This window comes from Streptopelia decaocto, assembly GCF_964273445.1.
Source record: "Streptopelia decaocto genome assembly, chromosome: 13".
Lineage (NCBI taxonomy): Eukaryota > Metazoa > Chordata > Aves > Columbiformes > Columbidae > Streptopelia > Streptopelia decaocto.
Window position 1 is genome coordinate 11676989 of NC_138668.1, and position 23236 is coordinate 11700224.

Sequence of the window (23236 nt, forward strand, 5' to 3'; positions counted from 1 at the left end):
GTTTATAATACTACAAAGCTTCTTCACATGTACATCTGGTCAATTTGCTGGCCAGTCCTCCTCTTCACCATGAAATAGAATCATAGAATAGAATAGAATAGAACAGAATCATGTTGATTGGAAGAGACCCTTATGATCCTTGAGTCCAACCATAACCTAACTCTGGCACTAAACTACATCCCTAAGAAGCTCATCTACATGTCTTTTAAACCCCTTCAGGAATGGTGACTCATTTCCTCTCTTCCTATCACTTGCTACATGGGAGAAGAGACCAACACCCTCTGTGCTGCACCTCCTTTCAGGCAGTTGCAGAGAGCGAGAAGGTCTCCCCTCAGCCTCCTTTTCTCCAGGCTAAACAGCCTCAGCTCCCTCTGCATAAGACTTGTGCTCACCAGCCTCATTGCCCACCTGGGCACACACTGGCTCATGTTCAGTCACTATTGAGCAACACCCCCAGATCCTTCTCTGCCAGATAGCTTTCCAGCAGCTCTTCGCCAAGCCTGTCATGTTGCTTGGGCTTGCTGCGATCCAAGTGCAGGACCCAGCACTCGGCCTTGTTGAACCTAATACAACTGACCTCAGCCTATAGATCCGGCCGGTCCAGATCCCTCTGTAGAGCTTTCGTATCCTCCAGCAGATCAACACTCCCACCCAACTTGGTGTCATCTGCAAACATACTGAGAGTGCACTCTATCTCCCCATCCAGGTCATTGGTAAAGGCATTAAACAGAACTGACGCCAGTACTGAGCCCTGGGGAACACCACTTGTGACCAGCTGCCAACTGGATTTGACTCAATTCACCACAACTCTTTGGGTCTGGCTCTCCAGCCAGTTCTTTACCCAGCAAAGAGTACGCCTTTCCAATCCATGAGCTGCCAGCTTCTCCAGGAGAATGCTGTGGGAAACAGTGTCAAAGGCTTTACTGAAGTCTAAGTCTTTCCCTAAGGGGTCACCTTGTCATAGAAGATCAGGTTGGTCAAGCAGGACCTGCTTTTCATAAACCCATGCTGACTGGGCCTGATCACTTGATTGTCTTGCATGTGCTGCACAATAGCACTCAGGATTATATGTTCCATGACCTCCCCCAGAATCAAGGTCAGACTGACAGGTTTGTAATTCCCCAGGTCCTCCTTCTGGCCCTTCTTGTAGATAGGCATCACATTTGCCAACTTCCAGTCAACTGGGACCTCCCCAGTTAGCCAGGACTGGTGATAAATAATTGAAAGTGGCTTGGTGATCACCTCTGCCAGCTCCCTCAGTACTCTTGGATGGATCCCATCTGGCCCCATAGATTTGTGGGTGTCTAAGTGGTGTAGCAGATCACTAACCATTTCCTCTTGGATTATTTGGGCTTCATTTTGCTCCTCGTCCCTGTCTGCCGGCTCAGGGGGCTGTGTACCTGGAGCACAACTGGTCTGTTAAAGACTGAGGCAAAGAAGGCATTTAGTACCTCAGCTTTTCCCTCATCCTCTGTCACTATGTTTCCCTCCACATCTACCATAGCTTTGCTTTGCTTCACAGTCTGAGTCTGAATGCAGTTATCGCTGGAGAGATGCACATGTCAACTAGATACAGGTTGCACCGAATGTGTCTTAACAGTTTTCCGTAATGAAAGAACATCCATTTGATCTCAGGCGTCATATGTAACAACAAAAGCGATCTTGACATTATAGTGGTGTCTTGCATATGAGGGCTAATGTAGTAAACAATTTAAGTTTTAATAATATCTTAATATCTCTGAAAAAACAACATTATTTTTTAGCCTTATGTAACCAGTAACCCCAGACTGATCTCATTCTGTGTAACTACCTTATTTTTCAGACACAAATACAAACTTCCTTTTTTTGAAAAGAGGATATTTGTCCTATTTTATTATCATGTATTTCCTCCTCCACAAGTGGAATGTGACTATCTGATTCCTAGATAATCAGCTGAAGGAAAGCTGAGAAAGGAATGTTTCCATGGCATATGTAATACTCCACCAACCACTACTGTGGGTCCTGGATACGAAGTAGAGAAGACGTCCGAATTATCTGAACTAGACATTCCTACCTAACCAGGGACATCTTCAAGGAAGGAGCAGAAATTACCATAGATGAGATAGTCTTTAATTCTCCATTTCACTGCGCCAACATTTACAAGAGCATTAGGGACCAGTAAACCACCTCCTGGGATAACTGTGCTACCTAAAAGCAAAAAGGTTCAGCACTGAAAAGGCAGAGATTTTATATAAATGCCTTTTACTCTCAGACCAAGGCTAGGGTCACAGATTTGGAGAATTTACGTGCTTTTCCTTTTCCAAGGACATATATAACCACACATCTTGATGAAAAAAGTAGAAAAAAAAGTTCAGTAAGTTTAAACTTTGAAGTGTAAATTGTTTGATATTCCGTATTGTGAATAAGCCAGTTCTTTCTAGCAGCAGAGCCTGGCATTTTGAGCAAAAGTGAAGTCTACCTATGTTCTTATAAAGTACTCCATGGCAAAATCTGGATGTTTCACTACAAAGTACAGCCATATTTGCTGAATGCCTTCAGTTTTACTGTTCTGTTTACTCAGCAAATTCACCTTTCTATTAAGGGATAATTCATTGAAAAGGAGTTAATCTATTACAGCTACAAAAGTACCACAAGTTCATGAATGTGGGCTCTATATTTTACCTCACAGCTATGTTTACTTTAGATATGGGCAGAGAAGACCTCATAGCTATCAAAGATATAAACGAATATCCAGGGGAAGCAGTATGTTGGGCAATCACCTTCTATCTCATGGTCTTAAATTCAGGATAATATGTGTAAAAGACTTGTATAAAATGTATTAGTTCCTCTTTCGCATCCAATATATTGATGAGTGAAGGGTGAAATATATGTATCAATTCAATTTGAATACTTGGTATCCATGAATACCTATCTTTGGAAATTATCCAAGGCAGTTAACAACAAAGAAAGCAGGCAGTTCCCACTAAAAAAAAAAAAATGACACTTGGTGGCCCTTTGAGTTGGAAAGAGGGCATAAAGAGTTCTTTGAGCACATTTGACATTGACCGCATACTCTGGATCCTCTTTCATTGGAAGAACTTCCATAAACCTCAGCCTTGGTAACCCTCATTAGGATGCAAACATTATAATAGAGTTTTTAAATGCTTGACTTTGATAGCAGCCATAACAGAACCTCATATGTCTTGTTCATCTACATTGAAGTCAAGAAGACACCATATTTTCCTCCGTATGCCCATTTTTAATGTCTGAAAATCCATTTTATAAATCGTTTTAATTCTCTCAAGTCAAATTTCATCCAAACAGCAAGTAAACATCTAGAAAGTGAAAATGATTAATTTAAAGCTACACTTTTTTGCAGCACTATGAATTTCCTTCATATCTGTAGTAACATAGAAGAGGAATTGCATGTACTATTATTATACATGCTTTAATATCATGACTATTGTTTTTAAAGCAATGGAAATCAGTTTTTTTTGATTGTGTTTCATTTTGTTTTGTTTTCCTCTTCTTTTTTTTTTTGTTTGTGGTTTTGTTGTTTTGTTTGTCTGTGTTTTTTGGTGTGGTGGTTTGTTTGGTTGGGTTTTTTTAACGAGTATTACTGCAATACTGAACAAGGATTGTAAATTTAGTTCTTTAAGACTTAAATTCATTATGATCTAGTGTAAACCATTAACCACACCGGGGCTTACTCTGTGAGCCTTTTTCCCCCCAGTGCTCTGCTCCATTCCCTGCTGTGGGGCTGCATTTTGGCTCCATCCTGTTCCTGCAGGATCCTTCACTATATCACAGTGCCCCACAAAACCAAGAAGTCTAATGGGTCACCTGTGGCAGGGGATTAAGTGGTCTCAAGGCAAGGGCCACTTGTAAGGAAGGAACAACCCCAAATACAGAGTGCTCAGGCTTTATGAAATTATTAGTATATATTACCCCAGCTACTGAAGTAACTAGCAAGTTTAAAACACTGATGTAATAAAACATGTTGCTAACAGTATTACAGCAATATTTTACAGAAATCTGGACACTAAGAGGAAAATATGGATAAACAAACAGATTAAGCAATTTCAAAAGAAAGAAAAAAATTACTGTTTCAACCCAGTATTTACTTATGAGTATGTTCTTATCACTCTTTTGCCAAAATAGTAATAACTTACTGTCAATGCTTTACATTCCTTTTTCATTCTACTGTGTAAACCAGGTTTCTTACTTAAAATGGAAAAGTTGTGAAGTAATCCTAATGTAAAAACTGAATCTTGGCTCCTTACAAAGAATGTTGCACATTTATATTATGATGATGCTGAAGCTTGTACTATGATATTAACATTACAATATTTCAGAATTAGCAATGCTTATATTCTTGTTAAAATAAGAAAGACCTCTTCCTTTTCTTTTATGGGACATTGAAATTCCACTTAAACAAATGTAAACATAAAATAAAATGTAAAAATCATTATTCCAAAATCCTCTGTAAAAGAAAATAAAGTGTATCAAATCAATTGCAAAATTCCCATTCTTGCACCCTCTTAAATACACTTGACATATGAAAGCACAAACATGGAAGGATGTATTTCCAAAGGGAAGAGAATACATTCTCAGACATTATCTGGGGGAAAAATAACAAACCCAGCAATGAAATTCCTCTGTGATGAAAAGACCTTTTTTTTTTTTTCCCTCCTCAGGGTGACCTCTACCTTCAGAATATGATGGTTTTATTATGATTAATAAATTTCATTTCCACAGAGGAAAGGAACAGTGTCAGCTTAAACTTAAGGCACGTGGGTTTCTTTTTAAATGCTAATTTTAAAACACGCCCTTGCATGACACCAAATTTAGAAGCTCAGAAGGTTAGCAGAATAGATTTTGATTTCCATGCTGAAAATAGTAATAAGGATTTAAACTATATTGTGACACTGAAAATCAGTAAGCTAGTTCAGTTATATAGTCATTGGTTCATTTATTCACTATTATGCCAGCATGCTTATTTCTCATTAAAACCAGTGGCATTTAAATGCTTTGGATAATTTGCACCAGAAATAATCATTCTAGGTAAACAATTTACTAAAATTTAGGACATGCAAATGGTAAAGTATTTTGAATAAATTAATAGTCAATGCGATTGTCTGTGTTTCACAGAACGTTAAATCAATGTATCAAAACCAACACGTGCACTCACAAATTCTTGTCTAAGAAAACGTCTGATGAACAGTTTTGGTGCACCGCTAATTAGAACAAGTTTCACAATTTTCCAGTATATCTGGAACAAGCATTCAGGACATAACAGGGAAAAAAAATGTTACTGTACTGGCACTGGTTGGGAAGTAGCTGGACTAACACCATACTGGCTAATCATGGAGGAAAAAATCAGTGTAGCCAGGCTAACGTCTGTAAAAGTAGCTATAAATTATCCACCAAAGCTCAGTGTATTTTAAATTCTTCTTTACTCATTCTATATCTCAATTTCTTCAACCATTTTCAGTACAGGATTTTAAATTGCTAAAATACTACATAAAGGGACAATTTGTTATCCACTGCACAAATAATAAAAGGAGAATTAAAAATGGTAATTGGTTGTGAGATTTATTTTAGTAGGGCCTTTGAAATTGAATCTCTCTCCTTAAATCATCGGTAGTAGGTATTGCTGAAGTCTCTAAAAATAGGGAAAGTATGTGCCTCGCTTTGTAGTTACCATTTGAGGTTTTTATATTCTTTGGTACTATGTCTGTATTTCCATACCTATCTAGGAAAGACAATGGAAGGTCCTTAATAATATACATACTACAGGGCTTAATAGTAACATTAATAAGGAAAAATTCACATTATGAAGTATGAACCAAGTTAACATATTTCCCTCAAGTGATTTGAGAACTGCAGGAGAATTTTAAACATTATTTTATTGTTTATTAATTTGATGCACATATCTTTCTGATCACTATTATTTACCCCCATTTTTAAAGTCAACATATTGCCAGAAGGATATAGAAAATGATTAATCTGTTTAAAGAAATACAAAAGTGAAGATAAAAACCTGGTATTACCTAAGCTAAATCTAACACTGATATAATCCCCCATTACTTGCCATATTACAAAGTATATGTATCGCTCGTATTTCTAACTTTTCCACAAAATTATCCATACTTTACTAGCTTTGATTAAAACTGAATAACAGTGTGATAAAACTGCTGCTTCTTCAGACCTATATTCATTGAATCTTCAACCAGAGTAATCTCAATTTACTGAAATTCTCGTACTGACAATTATTACTAAACTTCACAAAGAGGCAATTGAACAGGCGAGACGTGGCCAAGCAGGAGAAGGTAGGGGGTCGTGCCCTGTGCTTTGGTTCCTGCCCTGCTTGTTGCCCAGGCGGGGTGTACTGGTGTTAGATGTGCTGCTTGCTGGTGGCAGGTGCCATAGAAAGAAGAAGCCACATCTCTCCCTGACACATCTTAATGCAGAATTGCAATGAAGTTTTAGACAAAGATGTGAAGATTTTAGTAAAAAATTGGAATACAAGAAAAACAAGGGTTACCTGGCCTTATCCGGATAAATAATTTCAGTAACTACCATCTTACTCTTTCTCTTGATCACATAACTACAGTGACATCAAGATAACTGACATGAGCAGCAGAGCTTCGTACGTGCACCTGTTACACATCACATTGCTGAGCATTTTTTTAACCTCAATGGGCCAACACTGTGCAGCAATGGTAGTCCTTTAACTTCAAACTCTTCACTACAGTAGGATGGTATCTGCTTACCGTGCTCAAAGCATGTGCAACCGATCAGTTTATTTAATTTTGGATGTTATCACCACGCAACTTCAGGCACTCCAGTCACCTGAATGAGCAATGAGTTTCTCTGTGTATCTCAGAAGGCAATGATGAAAGTCATCTATTCTAAGTTTTTACTTAAGACCAAGGAAAATTATTGAAATCCGCTGATAAATTTTCTAGGCATTTTCCTTGATTGTAAAGGTTAAGAATGCTAAAATCCTCTATGCAAAGTTTTAAATGAACAATATCAAACACTAAGATCATTCTACAAGGGAGAACCCATGAAATATATTGTTGCGTATAATTTTCCATGACTGACAGCGCTTTACAGATTTGCGATGTGGAGCAGAGAAAGAATTGGGAAGATGTAGTAGAGACCGACAGCACAATTAAATGCTAAAAATTCAAGGTATACTGCAGTGCGGAACTGCTGTATACCTTGAACACCATGAGGGATTTCCTTTTAGTATAGAATTAATATTCCTAGGTTTTCACAGAGATGAAGAAACTTGACCACAGTCTGCAACAGGGATAGGGCAATAATAAAAGATTTCCATGTAGGGATCTTTGTAAACACGTTACTGATGAAGTACTAAAAGCAATCTTCACTTTTTCCTGCAGGTTGGAGAAAGAAGGAACTTGAGAAGCCTATTCAGAATTTTGTAAATGCAGAGAATATTTTCAACTTCTTGACTGTTTACTTATTTATGTCACATTTGAATTTGGCCAGTAAATATTTCTTGCTAATTGATGGATATGTTTTGCAGAAATTTTGGTCATTGATGCTCAGACTTGATTTTAATTTTTGTTCCCATATGTCAACCTGTAGATACAGTCATCCAAAGCTGAGCTGCCAACTTGTTAAACTTTTAAATAAATATGATTGATGTTGGTTAATTTGCAGAAATGTGCAAGTGCAACAAGCAGCAGCACAGGTGATGTCCCTTCTGACCTGATGCTGAATAACTGCCATGGAAAAATCCAAGAACAGATCCCAGCTTAAAAGCTTTGTCTCCAGTTTCCATCTTGCTGTCTGGATTGACACACTTGATGCCCAGTTAAGCATCTAACGTAATTCTATACTACTAACACCACCCTTCTGTATAATCTCTATCCAAGAAAGTAGGAATTTATATAAATCTCAATAAAAAAGCCACTGGGGAAACTGGGGCTTGCCATCAGGTGACACCTAGAACCAGCTGTATTACAGTGAAAACCAAGTATTTATTTTATCTGTATAGCATTTTCCTGTTACTACTGCAGTTATATTTTGGGGCAGTAAACCTTGAATAAATTCTTATCTATTTCAATAATAAATACACTGGGTACTTCATTTATTAAATTTTAAAATAGTCCTTTGTGCTTTTGTGTAAGGTTCTGTAGTATGCCGACATATTATTTTAAAATATTTTAAACGTATTATGATAACCTCAGGATATTGAAATTGAATCCTTGTTTATCTAATGTACTTGTATATAACAATACATACATGCACACACACAAACCACCTTTCGTGTGTACGATTTTCAGTATATCAGAGAAAAAAACAAATTCTGGATGCTTCATTAAAAAACCAGCACAGAAGATGCACACATACGCACTTGTTGAGGGCAAACACAGATTATTCACTATTTCTGTTATCAAAAGAGCTTCACATTGCAAATCCCCCATTTACAAATCACAGAACCTCAGCTTTACTTAATCTTGTCATGTTGTCACATTTGACTAGCCATGCGAACTGACCTAGAACTGTAAGCACCGGGAAGGCAAGCTGTCAAAGAGATAATGACAAAGATGCCAAAAAGGGGCTGCCAGTGTTTGCACTGGGTGAGAAAAAGGAATTGATCAAACTTCATGAAAGTAGAACAGAGGGTAATCATTAACTGTTTACTGATTTTTATCAAGTGATCCAACAGCTGAACATCTTTACCACACAACTACCAAGAGCAGTAAAGGCTGTAACAAATGGAATTCCATAAGCAACTATTTACAGCAGCAGTAAATGCAAGTTTAAACTGCCAACATAAAAGACACTTGAATTTATAGAAGCATTTTAATAATGTGCATTAGTACAACATTTCCTAGTCTTTCCAGAGCAAAAACTTCAGTATCTGCTATTTTTCACAGTGAAAAGCAGTACAGCCTTAAATATATACTAGCACAAACACCTTACAGATGCTCCTTCATCTTAATTTTTTATTTTATCTGATTAGTGGAAGAGCATAACATAATAATAAAAGCATCTCATAGAAAACGGTTATTTTCCCACTCAAATCAATTCAGAAAATGAAGTCAAACCCATAGGCAGAAATACTAGAGGGCAAGAACCTCTCACATCTGAACATATGTCTTTACACAGTGATTCAAAAAGGCTGAAACCGCATTTTTCCAAAGCAGTTTGGATTATAAGTGCTTCTTGGAAATTCCTTTGAAATGATACCTTGAAAGAGAACAATCTGATCAATATCTCCCACTAGATGTGAAGAAGTCAATGAGATGTATGCAAGCATGAATGGCAAAATTTGGACCATCTACAGTTATTTATGTGCCATCACAGAGGTACGCCACAACAGGCAGCTTAACCATTCCAAGCACTTTGTCCAATATTAATTTGCTTTTAAATCAGTATCTCCATATTTGCTATTGTTTCATGAATTAACTTTGTAATAGTGTTAGTGTTGACAGGTTATTAACAGTGTACAGGAAAATTGCAATGACTTGAGCAATTGCATTGGCTAAAAATTGCCAATATTCTGTTTGAACAATTTCAATAGCACAAACTCCAATGTTTGATGCTTTAAGCTGCCTGCTGTTGTGAGACATTTTTTCCTAGAGTTATAAAATTAAACCTTTCAGAATGTTTAATCTGTCTTGGAGACTGTATCTTTCTCCGAATGGAGGTCAATAACTTAATCTAGGACTGTCAACTTCTAAAGCTTTATAATGCATTTCTTTTGCACACAAACACACACACAATCCTGCCTCCTGGGGATGATTCTACTCAAATATGTAAATAAATACAGTCACAATTGGACAGATGTTATAACCACTTCCACCATACTTCATTCCAAATTCAGGTTTATATATACCCTTGCATTTCCCTCTGTTATTTCAAAATCATAAACTGCATATACACTTGGGAGAAAAATAATACCAGGCATGCAGCCGCACTGGATTTTATTATTTGTAGATGGAAGTCAGATAACAGTTAAAAACTGAAGGAAGAAAGATAAATACAGAATAATGATCCTGCCCCATTTTTACACAAAAATCATAAAATGCAATAGGAAGATACATCCTAGAATGCACTTGGAAAAATACTACAAAATATTTTTTTCTTTACAAACCATGAATTTTGATCTTACAAAACCTACAAGAAAAAAAAGTATTGGGCACTGGTTTGAAAAATTCATAAAAATGCTAAAGGTTTGAAATGAACAGTGTTCGGTAACCAACATGAAAATAAACCATGGGTTTATTTTGGTCCTCATTCTGATTTATTAGGAGCCTGACAGGGCAATGTGCCCATTGCCCCCATCAGCCAGGAACCTCAAGATTAATCCTCCCCTATGCACCCATTGTCAGACAGTTGCTAGAGCAAGGTCTTCAGAGATCCTTGTTAAAATCCCGTCATCAAACTGACAGAAGGTTTCAGAGAGTTTCCCTCCCTCTGTTCTAGTTCAGGTCTGTTTGCAGACTCTTTAATCACGCCTGCCAGAGAAGATCTATCCCAGAAGCACAGAACTTCTCTTCTGAAGAGTAATTATTTTTAGCCTCAGAATGCACTGGATGCAATCAAGAGTGAAATATTTCTAAATTTCCCAAGGAAGGTTTCCTCTGTCAGATACTTGAATAGGTTTTCTTTATATAACGTGCACAGAAGAACAGATACACATACATAACAGAAATGCGTATGGACACACTATCCATTCATTAACACATTCAGTTATTCCTAAATCACAAAAAATGTCACGTGGCTGATGGCTAAGTATCCTCTGGCAGGAAAGATAAAGCATTTGGAAGGGAAGAGTGAATATTACCAGCAGAATCACCCACGAGCTCCCATTTCCATTTGATTATAAAGCTCTAATAAAAAGTTTACTTTTTTAATTACTATTTGAAATCTACAAACACACGCATTCTTTACATGGAGACAATACAAACAGACATATACTCACATTTCAAACATTGAGCATGTATTCAGTATCTTCACTTTATATCAATTTTACAAACAGTTGAATTGCACTAATTTAGTTTAGGAGCATTAGAAAAAAAGCACTATAAAATTGTAGGTGTTTTGCATGCACCTGAAAAACCACAGGAAGGTTAGCTTCGGTTCTAAAAGTTTATGTATCTCTATATATGCTCCATGTATTAACACACAAAACATTAGATAATAAATGAGTTGAAAATCAACTTACAGACTTGAAAGACCAAATGCAACTTTGGCAGCACATACCACAGTCATATGGGCCGGAAAATTTTTTTTTTATAAAGCCAAAAGTCATTTAACGTGTATGACTAAAACTTAGGTATTCAAGAAACAAGGTACAGGCTTGCATTAGAGTTCTCCTTCAGATCGTATTACAAAAAAAGCACCTACAGTCACTTATGATGGATATGTTTATGATGTGGTCAAAAGCATACCTAACAAAAATACCTTATTGTTGAATCAACTCAACAGAGGTAATCAATTGGTAAACTGAAAAGTTTTAATAAATATACACAGAGATCCATTTTCATCTGTGTAAAGTTCACTGAATTTACTGATAAACAAGAGCACTCTATTTTTGACCGGAATTCCAAAGTAGTGATATACAGAATATGTATAATATAGTCTTGGACATGTAACTGAACTGAGAGGAAAAAACAAGTTTTTATAAGAAGAATTATTATTGCTTAGAAGGCTTCATTCTGCAAAACAGGAAGTAATTGCCATGACAAGAAAAATATTAAAGACTGCATGTCTATCTCAAGTTTAAAAATTGCTCAAATAATGATTTTTATTCTTATTTGGCAAGGCCTAGACTTATAAATTAGTAGCCTCCCTGCTACAGCTCACTCTAATCTGAAGCTGAGCAGGAAGCACAAGTGAAACAATGAAAGATAAATCCAAGTCTACTGAGATCAGGAAAGTGTCAAATGTTGACTTCTCCAAATGTATTCTCTTAATGATTTAGGACTTTGAAAAATCTGTTAAATCAGGTTTTGTTACAGAAGAACTTTTCAGATTACCATGAAAAATGCTATAGTTAGCATACAGGTTATTACAATTTTAGCATATTTTGGCTTTAGCTATGATCTTCTTTTTCATAAAGAAATGTTCTTTTTTGTTTCTATGTAGGTCACTATGGCATAAACAGAAAGCTCTTCACCTTTCATTTATTTCTGCTAATGTAAAACTATAAATAAACACTTCTTAATACCAACATTTTGTGTCACATGATATATCCTTTCATCCTTCACGACAAACAGCATCTACGAACTCAGCAGATTTTTGCATACCGTTACTGGCAGAATATGTCCCAGCACTGTTACTATTTCTTTGGGCTTTTGCTTTCTTATGCAGCGACATAATACCATCCTTACCTGAATTAAGACTAAGACTGTTCAAACTCTTGCTTAAATGAGAGAAAATCCCTTGACATGTTCAATATAATTATAAATTACCATTAACTTTCACAAGCATTGTTCATTCTTCTGTACCCACATCTTACAACATGATAGTATAGTAGCAGAACAGCTAAGACTTTTTACTTACTAGCGAGCGATCCTTTGAAGACACAGACCCTCTCTCCCACTATCTTATCCATAGGATAGACTTTGTGAGTGCTTTAGGGTCTGCAGTACCCTTGTGGGCAATATTTGCCCTCAAAGAGTTGAAAATTATAAAATCTATAGCACTTACAATGTCCTACACACATCTAAGCCTTTATTCTTTTCATTAGTTCTGGCTGTTTTGGCTTTTTGAAAGTCACAATCTTTATTATACTACACAGTAAGTAGGTTTAACATATCCTTACTTTCTAGGCCATATGATATTTAAACCGGAAATAAAACACCAAAGTCAGCAAAATAACCTGTCTTTTATATGACAGAACCTATAGGCTCAAGCTATAAATTAATTAAACTGTTTCAAAGATTTATACTATGGACTTTCCTATGCTTTCTCTTACGATTAAATGCAGCATGTGAAAAAGGATATTGAGACCTGGATGGATGCATCAAGAAGTATCAATGATTGTTACCTGCAGAGGTGTTACAAGAAATTTCATCTGCTGCAACGAAGACGAATTGATTTCTGCAAGAGAAGATAAAATTCACAATACTGCTTGCTGACTGGGAAATGTGCTAGCTGCCAATTGACTTGATGTTTACAGATGGGGTAGGGTAAGGGTGCTTAATTTTAATGAATGTAGCAAGAAAAAGTGTTGACGTATTTCAGTACTACAGAGTTTATAAGGATCATGAGGTACACATGCTGGGATCTTTTAAATGAAATAATGGTGACATTTGGATATGGACTATGTACAAACTCTTGCATTGGAAGCTTCATGTTTAGTGTTACAGATATGCCAATATATTTATGAAGTCTAATAAAAATAAAACAATATTATATTGATATAGATATTAAAGGGCACCACTGCAAAATATGTAAAAAGCGTTTTTAAAAAAAATAACTGCAATTTACTTTGTGCATCTGAAAGGATATTGAAAGTAAAATATTTTGCTTTTTATATGTCTAATATGATTGCAATCAGAAAATGAATTTTCTACTATTAAAAAAAATGACATAGTATATTCTCATATACTGTCATCCAAATACATACAAAAGTCTTCTGCAGAATCTTAGAGAATAAACTACAGATATGAGTAATTTAATATAAACCTTCTCTTGCAAAATTCTTTTTTAAAACAGGTAACATAAAAAGAGAAATGCTAAAAACACTAACATTCCAAAATGCAGAAAACTTTGCTACGGCACAAATCCTGATTTGTGCTTTCTAAATTCAAAGTAAACAGGATTCGTGTTTGTGGAAACCACACTTAAGGTTTAACATCAAATGATTCCCATATAAGCATATACACAGCTTTCTATAAATTATTTTTCTGTTGTGCAGGATTAATAGAGAACCTTGGTGAAGTTTAAAAACTTGGGTGCTGTTTTACTCCAAACTGCGTGTAGCTCCACCAGCCTGCACTGCTGGCCATGGTGGAAAAACGGAGTGTTTCTGTTTTGCGCAGCTTTAATGCAAGAGTCTAGCAAATAGGAACTAGAAGGAACTAGTTCTAGATTGTTCTGAGGACTACCTGGAAAACTTAGTTCTGCAAGATGATGAAAGTTCCATCAAGCATTAAGTACCCTGAAGATCTTATTGAAAACTATTCCGTTCAGAAGCAAACATCTCCTAGGGGTTACAGAACCTTGAGGATTTTAAGTCCTAAGAGAAAAACATCTAAGTTCTATTTCTTCACCTGCAATGTATTCGAGAGATTTGAAATTCGCATTTAGAAATCTGTGAACCTTGTCACTTAGAAGTTCACATTTTGGGGAAAAAACAAATCAAAACAAGGAGTCTGTAATCCATACTATAGGAACAGGATGGATTAAAATCAAAAGGAGTATCTGATCATTGCCTCTGCCCTGTCTCAGAGATACCAACACCTGCCTTTTAGTACAAATGTACTTAGCGATCAAACTGTATATTCTTTCAGTTTCAACTGGATGTACAGATTGGTAGTTTTGCTCTTTATTTTTGTCATCTGCAACAATTTCACAAGCTAATGAGATCTAGCTAGCATGTAATGCTAAAGAGATGAATTGAAAAAAAAATAAAATGAAGAGGGATAAATTTATCATTATAAATACAGAGATACTCTGTATTTCATAGCTAGTACAATTTGTCACTGTATTTACTGCTATAATCTCTTTTATTATCACCCCTTGTGATAATTATATAGAAAGAAACAGGTAGATGTTTGCCTGAAAGGAACTCACCCAGTAGCAATGCGGACTTATCAGCTACTGTTTTACAGAAAATCCTTTTGACTCATTTCTATGAAGTTATTAAACTGCCCTCTCATCTAAATGAAAAGATCACTTTTCCTTCAAAATTGCCTCTAAAGTGGCTAGCTGAGACACTCCTTTATCTCTCTACAGAACATTTGTTGTTATGGAAGACTGAGCCACAGAGACTATCTTCAGATGCCGAAGTATAGAATTATCTCTAAGAATAACGTGCTGATTTAGTTACTTACAGAAAGACCCCAGTACACTAACTGCTATTTCTCTTTTGGAAGCCCAGAAATCCTTGAAACTGTTGTGAAATCTTATTTTTTATTACCAACTCTTTACTAATTACTCGTAGAAAAAGCATTTTTAAAAAATGGAACCCAAACTGATACCTATTTAAAAAACATTTACCATAAACATTCCTTGTTATGCTGCTTCAATTTACATAGAAATATATTATTTGTCCTGTATTTTGCTTTTGTAAAACTAATTTTACAACTCCATTAATCAATTTTAGAAGCCAGGAGAAAGTTTCATATTGGTCAGCATAGCAACTGTGAGAATTAAAAGACTAGATGCTGCAGTTCAGTAAGCCAATTGCATTTTTTTTTATAAGTAATTAGGTGCTACCAGTAACAATTACAAGAAACTGTTTAGTAGTTTGGTGATTTTAATGTTTTTATAGAGGCAGTTTTTTGTTTTGTTAAATTCTATACTATTGTTTACATAGACCTAGAACGAGATCTAATCATTAGAGGTATCACTATACACATACATCACACCTGATGTCCGAAGCAGGTATTGTTCCTTAGTGTGGCCAACACCATCATTTGCAAAAGGAGCCCTTCTCAGTTAAGCTGACACTGTCAGGCATCGTGTTCTATCTGTCTTAAAGTACAGATGTGGAAAACCTAACTCAGTCCTTTGCAAATGTACACGTTTTCTCTTTAAAGACCAATTTTGTGCACTAACTGCACTAAGCATACAAGGCTTAAACAACTCACAAGTAAGGTATGGTGAAAATTCATAATGCGTTTTAGGTTTAATTTTAGAAGTTGTTACTGGTTGTAAGGGAGATAAACAGATAAACGAATTGGAAGAGTAATGTGAAAAGTACATTGATCTGAATGTACAGTTGGATATATTCAACTTGCCAGATATTCACACTCTGGGCTAAGTGCAACCCTTTTGAGAGCTGGTGTGGCACTCGTTGGCAGTCTGAGCTCTCTGATAGAAACTCACAGAGTGTGGGTCATGAAAATGTACTTCTGGGACTGAAAATAGCTGTGTTCCACTGGAGCAGCTATTTCCCAAGAGCAAACATTTCTGCATCCTATTACTTGTCTCAATCCTATATATCAATTTCTTATTTCTTCTAGTAAATTGAAATCGAGCACAGATTTTTACCAGGGTGGTAATAAGAGATATTTTTGATGTTGGAAAAAAAATATTTTATCATTCACTGTGTTTCCTGAATTCAGCTAGAAACAGAGGGAGAGGACAGCAAAAGTAATAGTAAGTGATTGGTTGCTCTTTCAAAATATTTTCAGGTTCAACTTTATCACCTGACTAAAAGTATCCTATTCTAAATCAAATCATGCCACTGAATTGAATTACTTGGATAACAAAGTATTGAACAAAAATATTTAAGGAAGAACAGGAATTTAAGTGAAGCTTGACTAAGGTTTTTCATGATATACACTATTTAGTGAAAAAAATTACTAATTAAAAATAACTTCAGTAAATATTATGCACTCACAGAAATTAGGCCTTCTGGACTGTGCAATTATTTTTTTTTCCTATCATAACCTAATTTCTTCAGCATGTTTATATTACCACGATTAATGAAGAGGTCTAAGATATTTCATAAGTATATTCTGTCAGTACTTTCCCTTACCAAAATGTCGCATCTACCCGTTTTCAAGAGCTATCTTTTACAGTCTTGCTTCTGACAAGTCACCCTAAATTTGCTGATGTAGTACAGAAAAAGCTTCTATACATTCATTCTAAAGCATACTGACCTAACACAAAAGCTGCATGCATATCAACACTGAATTTATGCTTGGGTAAGGCTTTATATGTGAAACTTAGTAGAACCATGTCAACAATTTGTAATTACTATGTCATATTTTTAGCTTTTATTTCTACAGAAATCTTTCCTGTAGGTATGCTTAAATAGTCTTGATTATCTCTTAATCTATGTATTCTGAGACTTAGTTTCAAGTTTTAGATACCTGATATCCCAGTGAGGTTGATTAGCTTTGTGTATATGTATTTTACATGCTCAATCAGGAAGAACTAAGTCAGAGTATTAACACCATCTTTGTTTAATGAACATCTGTGACTTTCCTTCAAACCTTTCCAAAATCCCCTTAACACTTCCATCCTCAAAAATACTAATACCAGTGATCTCAGCAACTGGACTGTCAAATAGATATCAGAAGAGAAAGAGGAATTGTGTTTTATAACATCTTTGATACAATATTGAAATTTAGGCTCCTTCACATGTGGAAAGTCGGTAGTTTCTCCTCACTGAGAAAATGAAGTGAAAGTTTTCTTAAAATCTGAAACTCTGATAAATGAGTTTCACAAAAATATATGCAACTTTTGTCACATTTTCTATATCTAAATGGACTCTATTTTTAAGGTCAGTGGCAACTTGAAGTACAACGGCACTCAGGAAGAGCAGAAGCTCATAGCAGAGAGTGGATGTCCAGTACAGACCTAACTGCTGATCCTGCCTGACTCGTACAGGATTTGGCTACTGTACTTTTAGTTGGAAAATTCAGAACCTGGAAGTAGCAGATAGGAAGCGATTCAGAGAACAGATCTCAGATACTCTTGTTTTATGACTTGAGGGATGTAACCATCGGGAAGCACAATTCCAACCTAATTACTTTGAGTTTCTGTATGGTCCCCCCACCCTGGGAAAGGATGTGCTCTCCTTTCTTTGTCTGCACTATTACATATGACTAAAAGAGCATTAAGCTACTACCACATTTTCCCTCCTAGAGTCACTGGCTCTGCTGTTCTTCAGATGTATAAAAGTACTCACAGCTCTGTCTGGGAAGTTTACATATTTCAGTCATTGTGGGTATAACAACCAACAACTGTAGGGCACATGAGACAAGTTATTAAGTGTTGCCTGTGTCCTATCTTCTCCCTAAAAGGCTGGGTGACAGTTGGACTTTTCAAAACTATTTATACCTTACACAGGACACGATTAAGAACAAAATTTTGAAAAACATGTTATTACACCCAGCACTCGCAGAAGTTTTTAGTCACTCTTCTTGGGAACACACAGTTTCCATAAAATAGAAGCCATAATAGGGGTCAAGTGTGACTTTAAGAAATCAGGACTTCCCTAAAAATAGGCACACTAACTTTAGGAAATCTGAAACGTAAAAGAAATTATAATCCACTTACATATAGAGATTATGTTTCATACACCAGAATTCTTGGACTTTGCTTACTAACTTCACAAAACTAGACAGAAATAATTTCACTTAACGCAGAGGTGCAGCCCCCCTCCCAAAAATATAGCACCTGCTGAAAACAGTGCAGAGCACCAGAACATAGGAAATTAAATGAAGGCAAACACAATACTAAACAGAAGCTACAGTGGGAAGATTTAAACTATATTTATTCAGTTGACTTTTTTTCTAGTAAGACCACCATGGGATATACAAATGCAGTCAGTATTTAGATTTCATGGATCAGAATCTCAGCTGGTAAAATTGATGCAGCTTAACTGAAAGCACTGACTTCGCTGGAGCTATTCCAACTTGGATTCTCCAAGGATCTGGTGCTAACTATATAGTGTAGCAATGATTTTTCCCAGATGTGTTATACATGGTACAGCTATACATTTCTCCACAATATTATTAAAGACACTTTCTTTTTCCTTCATGCCCATCACTTTAAGGCTTCATTGCTCTTGTTAGGACTCCAATGTTGAGGGCTTTTTCACTATGAATTATAACATAGCTGATGGCTGGCTGCTTGAACAGTTTCTGTAATACTCAACTATGGACAAAGTTTCAGAGCTTCACTCTAAAATCATTTTATGAAGTCTTTCCAACTCCCTCCTTCTGATGGCCTAAATTTAATATCAAGGCTATCAAAGAATTAAAACTTTTTAATATTAGTATAATATCTATAATAAGAAGGATGATTTTGCTATTGTCATGCGTTCTATTCCCGTTATTGTAAGATCAAAGTACATTATCAATCTCATAGCATTTGAATCACAAGACAAAGACAACTAAACAGCTTTACAGCCATACCTATAAGACATATTAAATGAAGTAAGAATAAAACTATGAGTAGAAAGTAATTTGTGCCGTATCAAGCTTCAATAACACTAACAGCAACTTGTTTGACCTGATGTGCATTAGGAAAGTATATTGTACTTTCAGACTAATTTCTTCCATGTCAGGTTCCTCTCTTCTCCAGCATGGCTTGTTCAACCTAACTACTACTACTAATGCCAAGACAAAGAGGAAGACACAGCTATTCTGCTTTCACTTGAGCATTCTGTTTCCTTGTCAAAAGATGCATCTCCCACCTCCATCATTCCTGCTCATTTCATCAAATGCTCTTTTCTGAAATTTTGAGGCAAGCCTTGGAAGCATATGGAGTAAAACCCTGCATCAAAAGAAATCAATGTAGCTACTTCTGTAAATATTACCTCACAGAAAACACTAAAGCTCATGCTGATTGACCAAGCAAAGGCAGCTCGTCCATCTGCCTGGACTCAGCTGCCACTGTAGAAGCTCTGGTGTCACCTCTGCCTGCACGGGGCTCCCACATGCCCCAGAGCATCACAAATGGCACTAGATTACTGTTCCCAGGAGGCTTAACCAAGCCCTTAATTCGACTGCCAGGTTAGTCACCTCTGCATTGCTTTCTATTTGTCTCTTCTTTGTGCTTGATACAGGACATTTCAGCATGATTTAGCCAAGGACAAGATGCCTCTGACATAATTCAGGCTGCCAAAGACAGCAGGAGACCACTAAGTTAAGAAATCTCTCTCATTAAATTTTATCTTGCAACCAGTCACACAGCTTGTTGAATAGGAATAATTTATTTTAATACCAAAAAAAGCACTTCTGCAATTGTGAAAAGTACAGCTTCAAGAAGAGAAGAAGAAAAAAAATCCTTGTCTCTTCTGGACACTAGTGGAAATGTGCATTTCCAATACCACTGATATGTCTGTATTGTTCCATTTAGTTATGAAAAAAACAAAAACCAAAACCCTAAAGGGAAAAATGTTCAGCAAAAGATGCTTTCTCATAATTTGTATTCTTATATCAGGCTTTCCCAGGGAGATGGACAGGAATCTTTGTTAGCCCTCCTTTTGCACTAAATAACCCACTCAAATGCTCTAAGAGAGAGAGTCCTTTCAGCATAGCCTAATACCAATATTGTAAAGCCTATTAGGGAAATGACAAGGTTTCCATACTGCATAGAGTATAGCTAAAATTCTTCCATGGCAACATCTTGTATATGAACTCCCCCTCTCTCTCCTCCATTATCCCTCTAAGACTGTATAAAGGAAATTTCTAGCAAATAGGTGCTGTACTTTGCAATTTAATATAGTTGTTATGCAACTCAGTATAGCTGTCGTGAAAAACGTGTTCACTTTTAATAGATTGCCAAAACACGGATGTCCTGTATCACATCCAGTGAAAAAATCTGTAGGCCTTTCATCTGCGTTTTAAATCTACATATTTTATTTCTTGATTTATTTAGTTTTTTAAATCACAGCTGTACAAATATGCTTAGTTCTAATTCATACTACCTGCCGTATCAGTGAAATTTTTCAGTGTATGAAGGATTACACGATATATTACACATAGTATAAACGTATTTACTATTAATAATACAATATACATAGCATAAATATGCATATTTATCTGCAAGAGGAACACATATGATTTGTAAGTGGATCTTAACATTTTGAAGTGGAACTTAAAACTAATAGGTGAAATTCTGAACACCACATATACCAATAGCAGAATTCAGACCAATCTCAGTGGCATCACTGCTCTAAGATTATTTGCCTTTTACTCTGATTAAGACAGTCTATATACTTTAACTAAATCCTTGAAGAAGTAATCCAGTAACTTTACTTCAGAAGTGCTCCCTATGAGCAATGTAAACTCACATTAGTATGAACAAAGACTGCTAAATGAAGGCTGGTTTTGAAGTTTTATCATTGATATTTCAAAATTTTGTTTATTATGATATTTTGGCCATATTTTCACTGTCTTTAGGGCTAAAAGTACAGCATTTCAAAGTCCACCTTGTGTAAAGAATCAGTATTTTATCCAGTAAAATACATGACAAAATATGTATTTATTTTGTGGAGGGATTTATTCTTTATGTATTTCATGTGATCTTTAAAACAATACCTCATTAAAACATACTTTATATTTGTTTCTGATTTCATAACAATTATTATAGCTTACTAGTAACCACCACTTCATCCACAATAAAGTCTCCTAATATACAGAGGTAAAATTATAAACTTCTTTAGCAATCATGAATAGCAACAATTCTTTCTCCTTAAATTATTTTAAGTTTGAATGACTTTACAAATTACTTGACAAAATAATTATAACTAAAATACCATTGATATGAAAACCTTGTCAGGTTTATTTAAGAATTCATTCAAGAAACACAAAGGAAGTTTAGAGGCTGCTACACTTTTGGATCAAATGAAGACCTTACTTTTCTTCTGTGTGTATACGAAATATCCTGTAGCAGTTTTCAACAAAAAGTTGTTCTTTAGGATACAAGGGTAAACTTTCTCCTCCTATTCCTGCTGTGAAGTATTCTTACAAACTGCTGTTTTCCCACAAGTGTGTTCCTAGAGTATTAGAAACTTGATAAGGCCAAAGGCATGTGGAAAAAAATAACTCTATTTAAATACCTAATCAAACGCTTTAGACTCCTTTGAGATGGGAAACACTACAGCAAAAACATGCAAGAGCATAAATTGCCTCTTTCTTGATTGATTCCATCTACATAGTTATTTTAAATTTGTTCTTCTAATACTTCCTCACCTTGCCTCAAACACATTACAAATTACATGGCTAATCCATACAAACTATATCCAGTTCATTCCAGATTTTATTAATAACATTTCATTCCTTCATCTTCTCTCTAACCCTTTCACAATGCTCCTAATTCCTTCTTGCTTTTAAAGCAGTCACAGTGGAAGCACTCAGGGTGACAAGATTTATCACACGTTCTAATCTGTCTCTTTGTGGTCTATCAAGTCAATGATCTGAAAACTAAAAAGTGTATAATTAGACACTGACATGTCCAAAGGAACTGCTGTGGTCTATCATGTCACAGGCACTGACCCAATAGACTGTAACAGTTTTGGTCTGTTGGATTAGGAATCAATGTTTTAGTAACTCCCTAACTCCGTATTTATCCAGTCTGCTGAATATAACACACTTTAAAATTTAGTCACTCTTTCCCTCAATATCCTCTAAGAGCAAAAAAAGCCCATATGAACTATTAAAGGAGTAATTCTTGCTTTAAAAATGTTAACCAATCCTTTCTTTCCTCTTTTTAGAGGAGAAGCATGCGTGAAAATGCATCCAGGAATATATTTATAATCAGAGTTATTACTATGAACTTTTATTTTAAACAATCTCCCAAGCTACAATTCATGCTATATAACCTCCTATAGGCTACATCTGAGAAAAAAATAAAAAAAGAAAGCAAGGCTATTGAAGCTGATATGTAAATGTCAGAATAGGTGCACTGATTTTCTAATTTTTTTTTCTTTATGGTAAGTATTTAACGGCTCCCACTATATTCAAGAAGAAACTGGCAGCAAAAGTACTCAGCACCTTTAAACCTGGAGCACTTTCTGAAGCCAGGCATGGAAATCCAGGCTCTAGTGTTCCTCTGCCTTCTCTCCCAACTTTTTCTTAATGATTTCCAGCACAGATGCCAAACCAGATTCTACAGTAATAGCCAAGACTTTCCTTGTCTATGGGGAGTCTTACAATATCCCTCGATGTGACACTGAAGGACAACTGAATTTACAGGAAAGAAAAGTAGAAGCAGGGTATGAAGAATACAAGCTCTGACATGACAAAAGTTTCATAATTGGTGTTTACCATCATTCTGGGCCAGGAACCCTAAGCTTTTCCACTACTGTATTACCTCACATCTGAACTAGTGGAGTAGTTTTAATAGAAACATGGATATTACATGAATACTGATATTACACAGAGGTGAATCAAGCCTTAGAAGTACCAGAAAACATGTTAATTTTACCAAATATTAGAGGAATGTATTAAAATATCAAAGTATATAAAGTAGCTTTCTAGACTTTGTAGATTATATTTTTATGAAATGTAATTCTTTGCCATGTTTTCCTACATTTATACTCCCTGTGTCTCCCCAAAAAGCGGTGTATCTACAG

The 23236-nt window shown here is 35.8% G+C and overlaps 1 protein-coding gene across 17 annotated transcripts in view; it reads right to left on the reverse strand.

Annotated features, from left to right (window-relative positions):
* RBFOX1 (RNA binding fox-1 homolog 1) overlaps window positions 1–23236 on the reverse strand; it is a 652484-nt gene that overhangs the window by 2336 nt on the left and 626912 nt on the right. For 7 of the 17 annotated variants that reach the window (XM_082064128.1, XM_082064129.1, XM_082064135.1 and 4 more), the window contains one exon: window positions 13019–13071. The exons of the other annotated variants lie outside the window; for them this stretch is intronic. In XM_082064128.1, the coding sequence (XP_081920254.1) occupies window positions 13019–13071 (53 nt within the window). The remainder of the gene's footprint in view (window positions 1–13018; window positions 13072–23236) is intronic. 17 annotated transcript variants of the gene reach the window in all.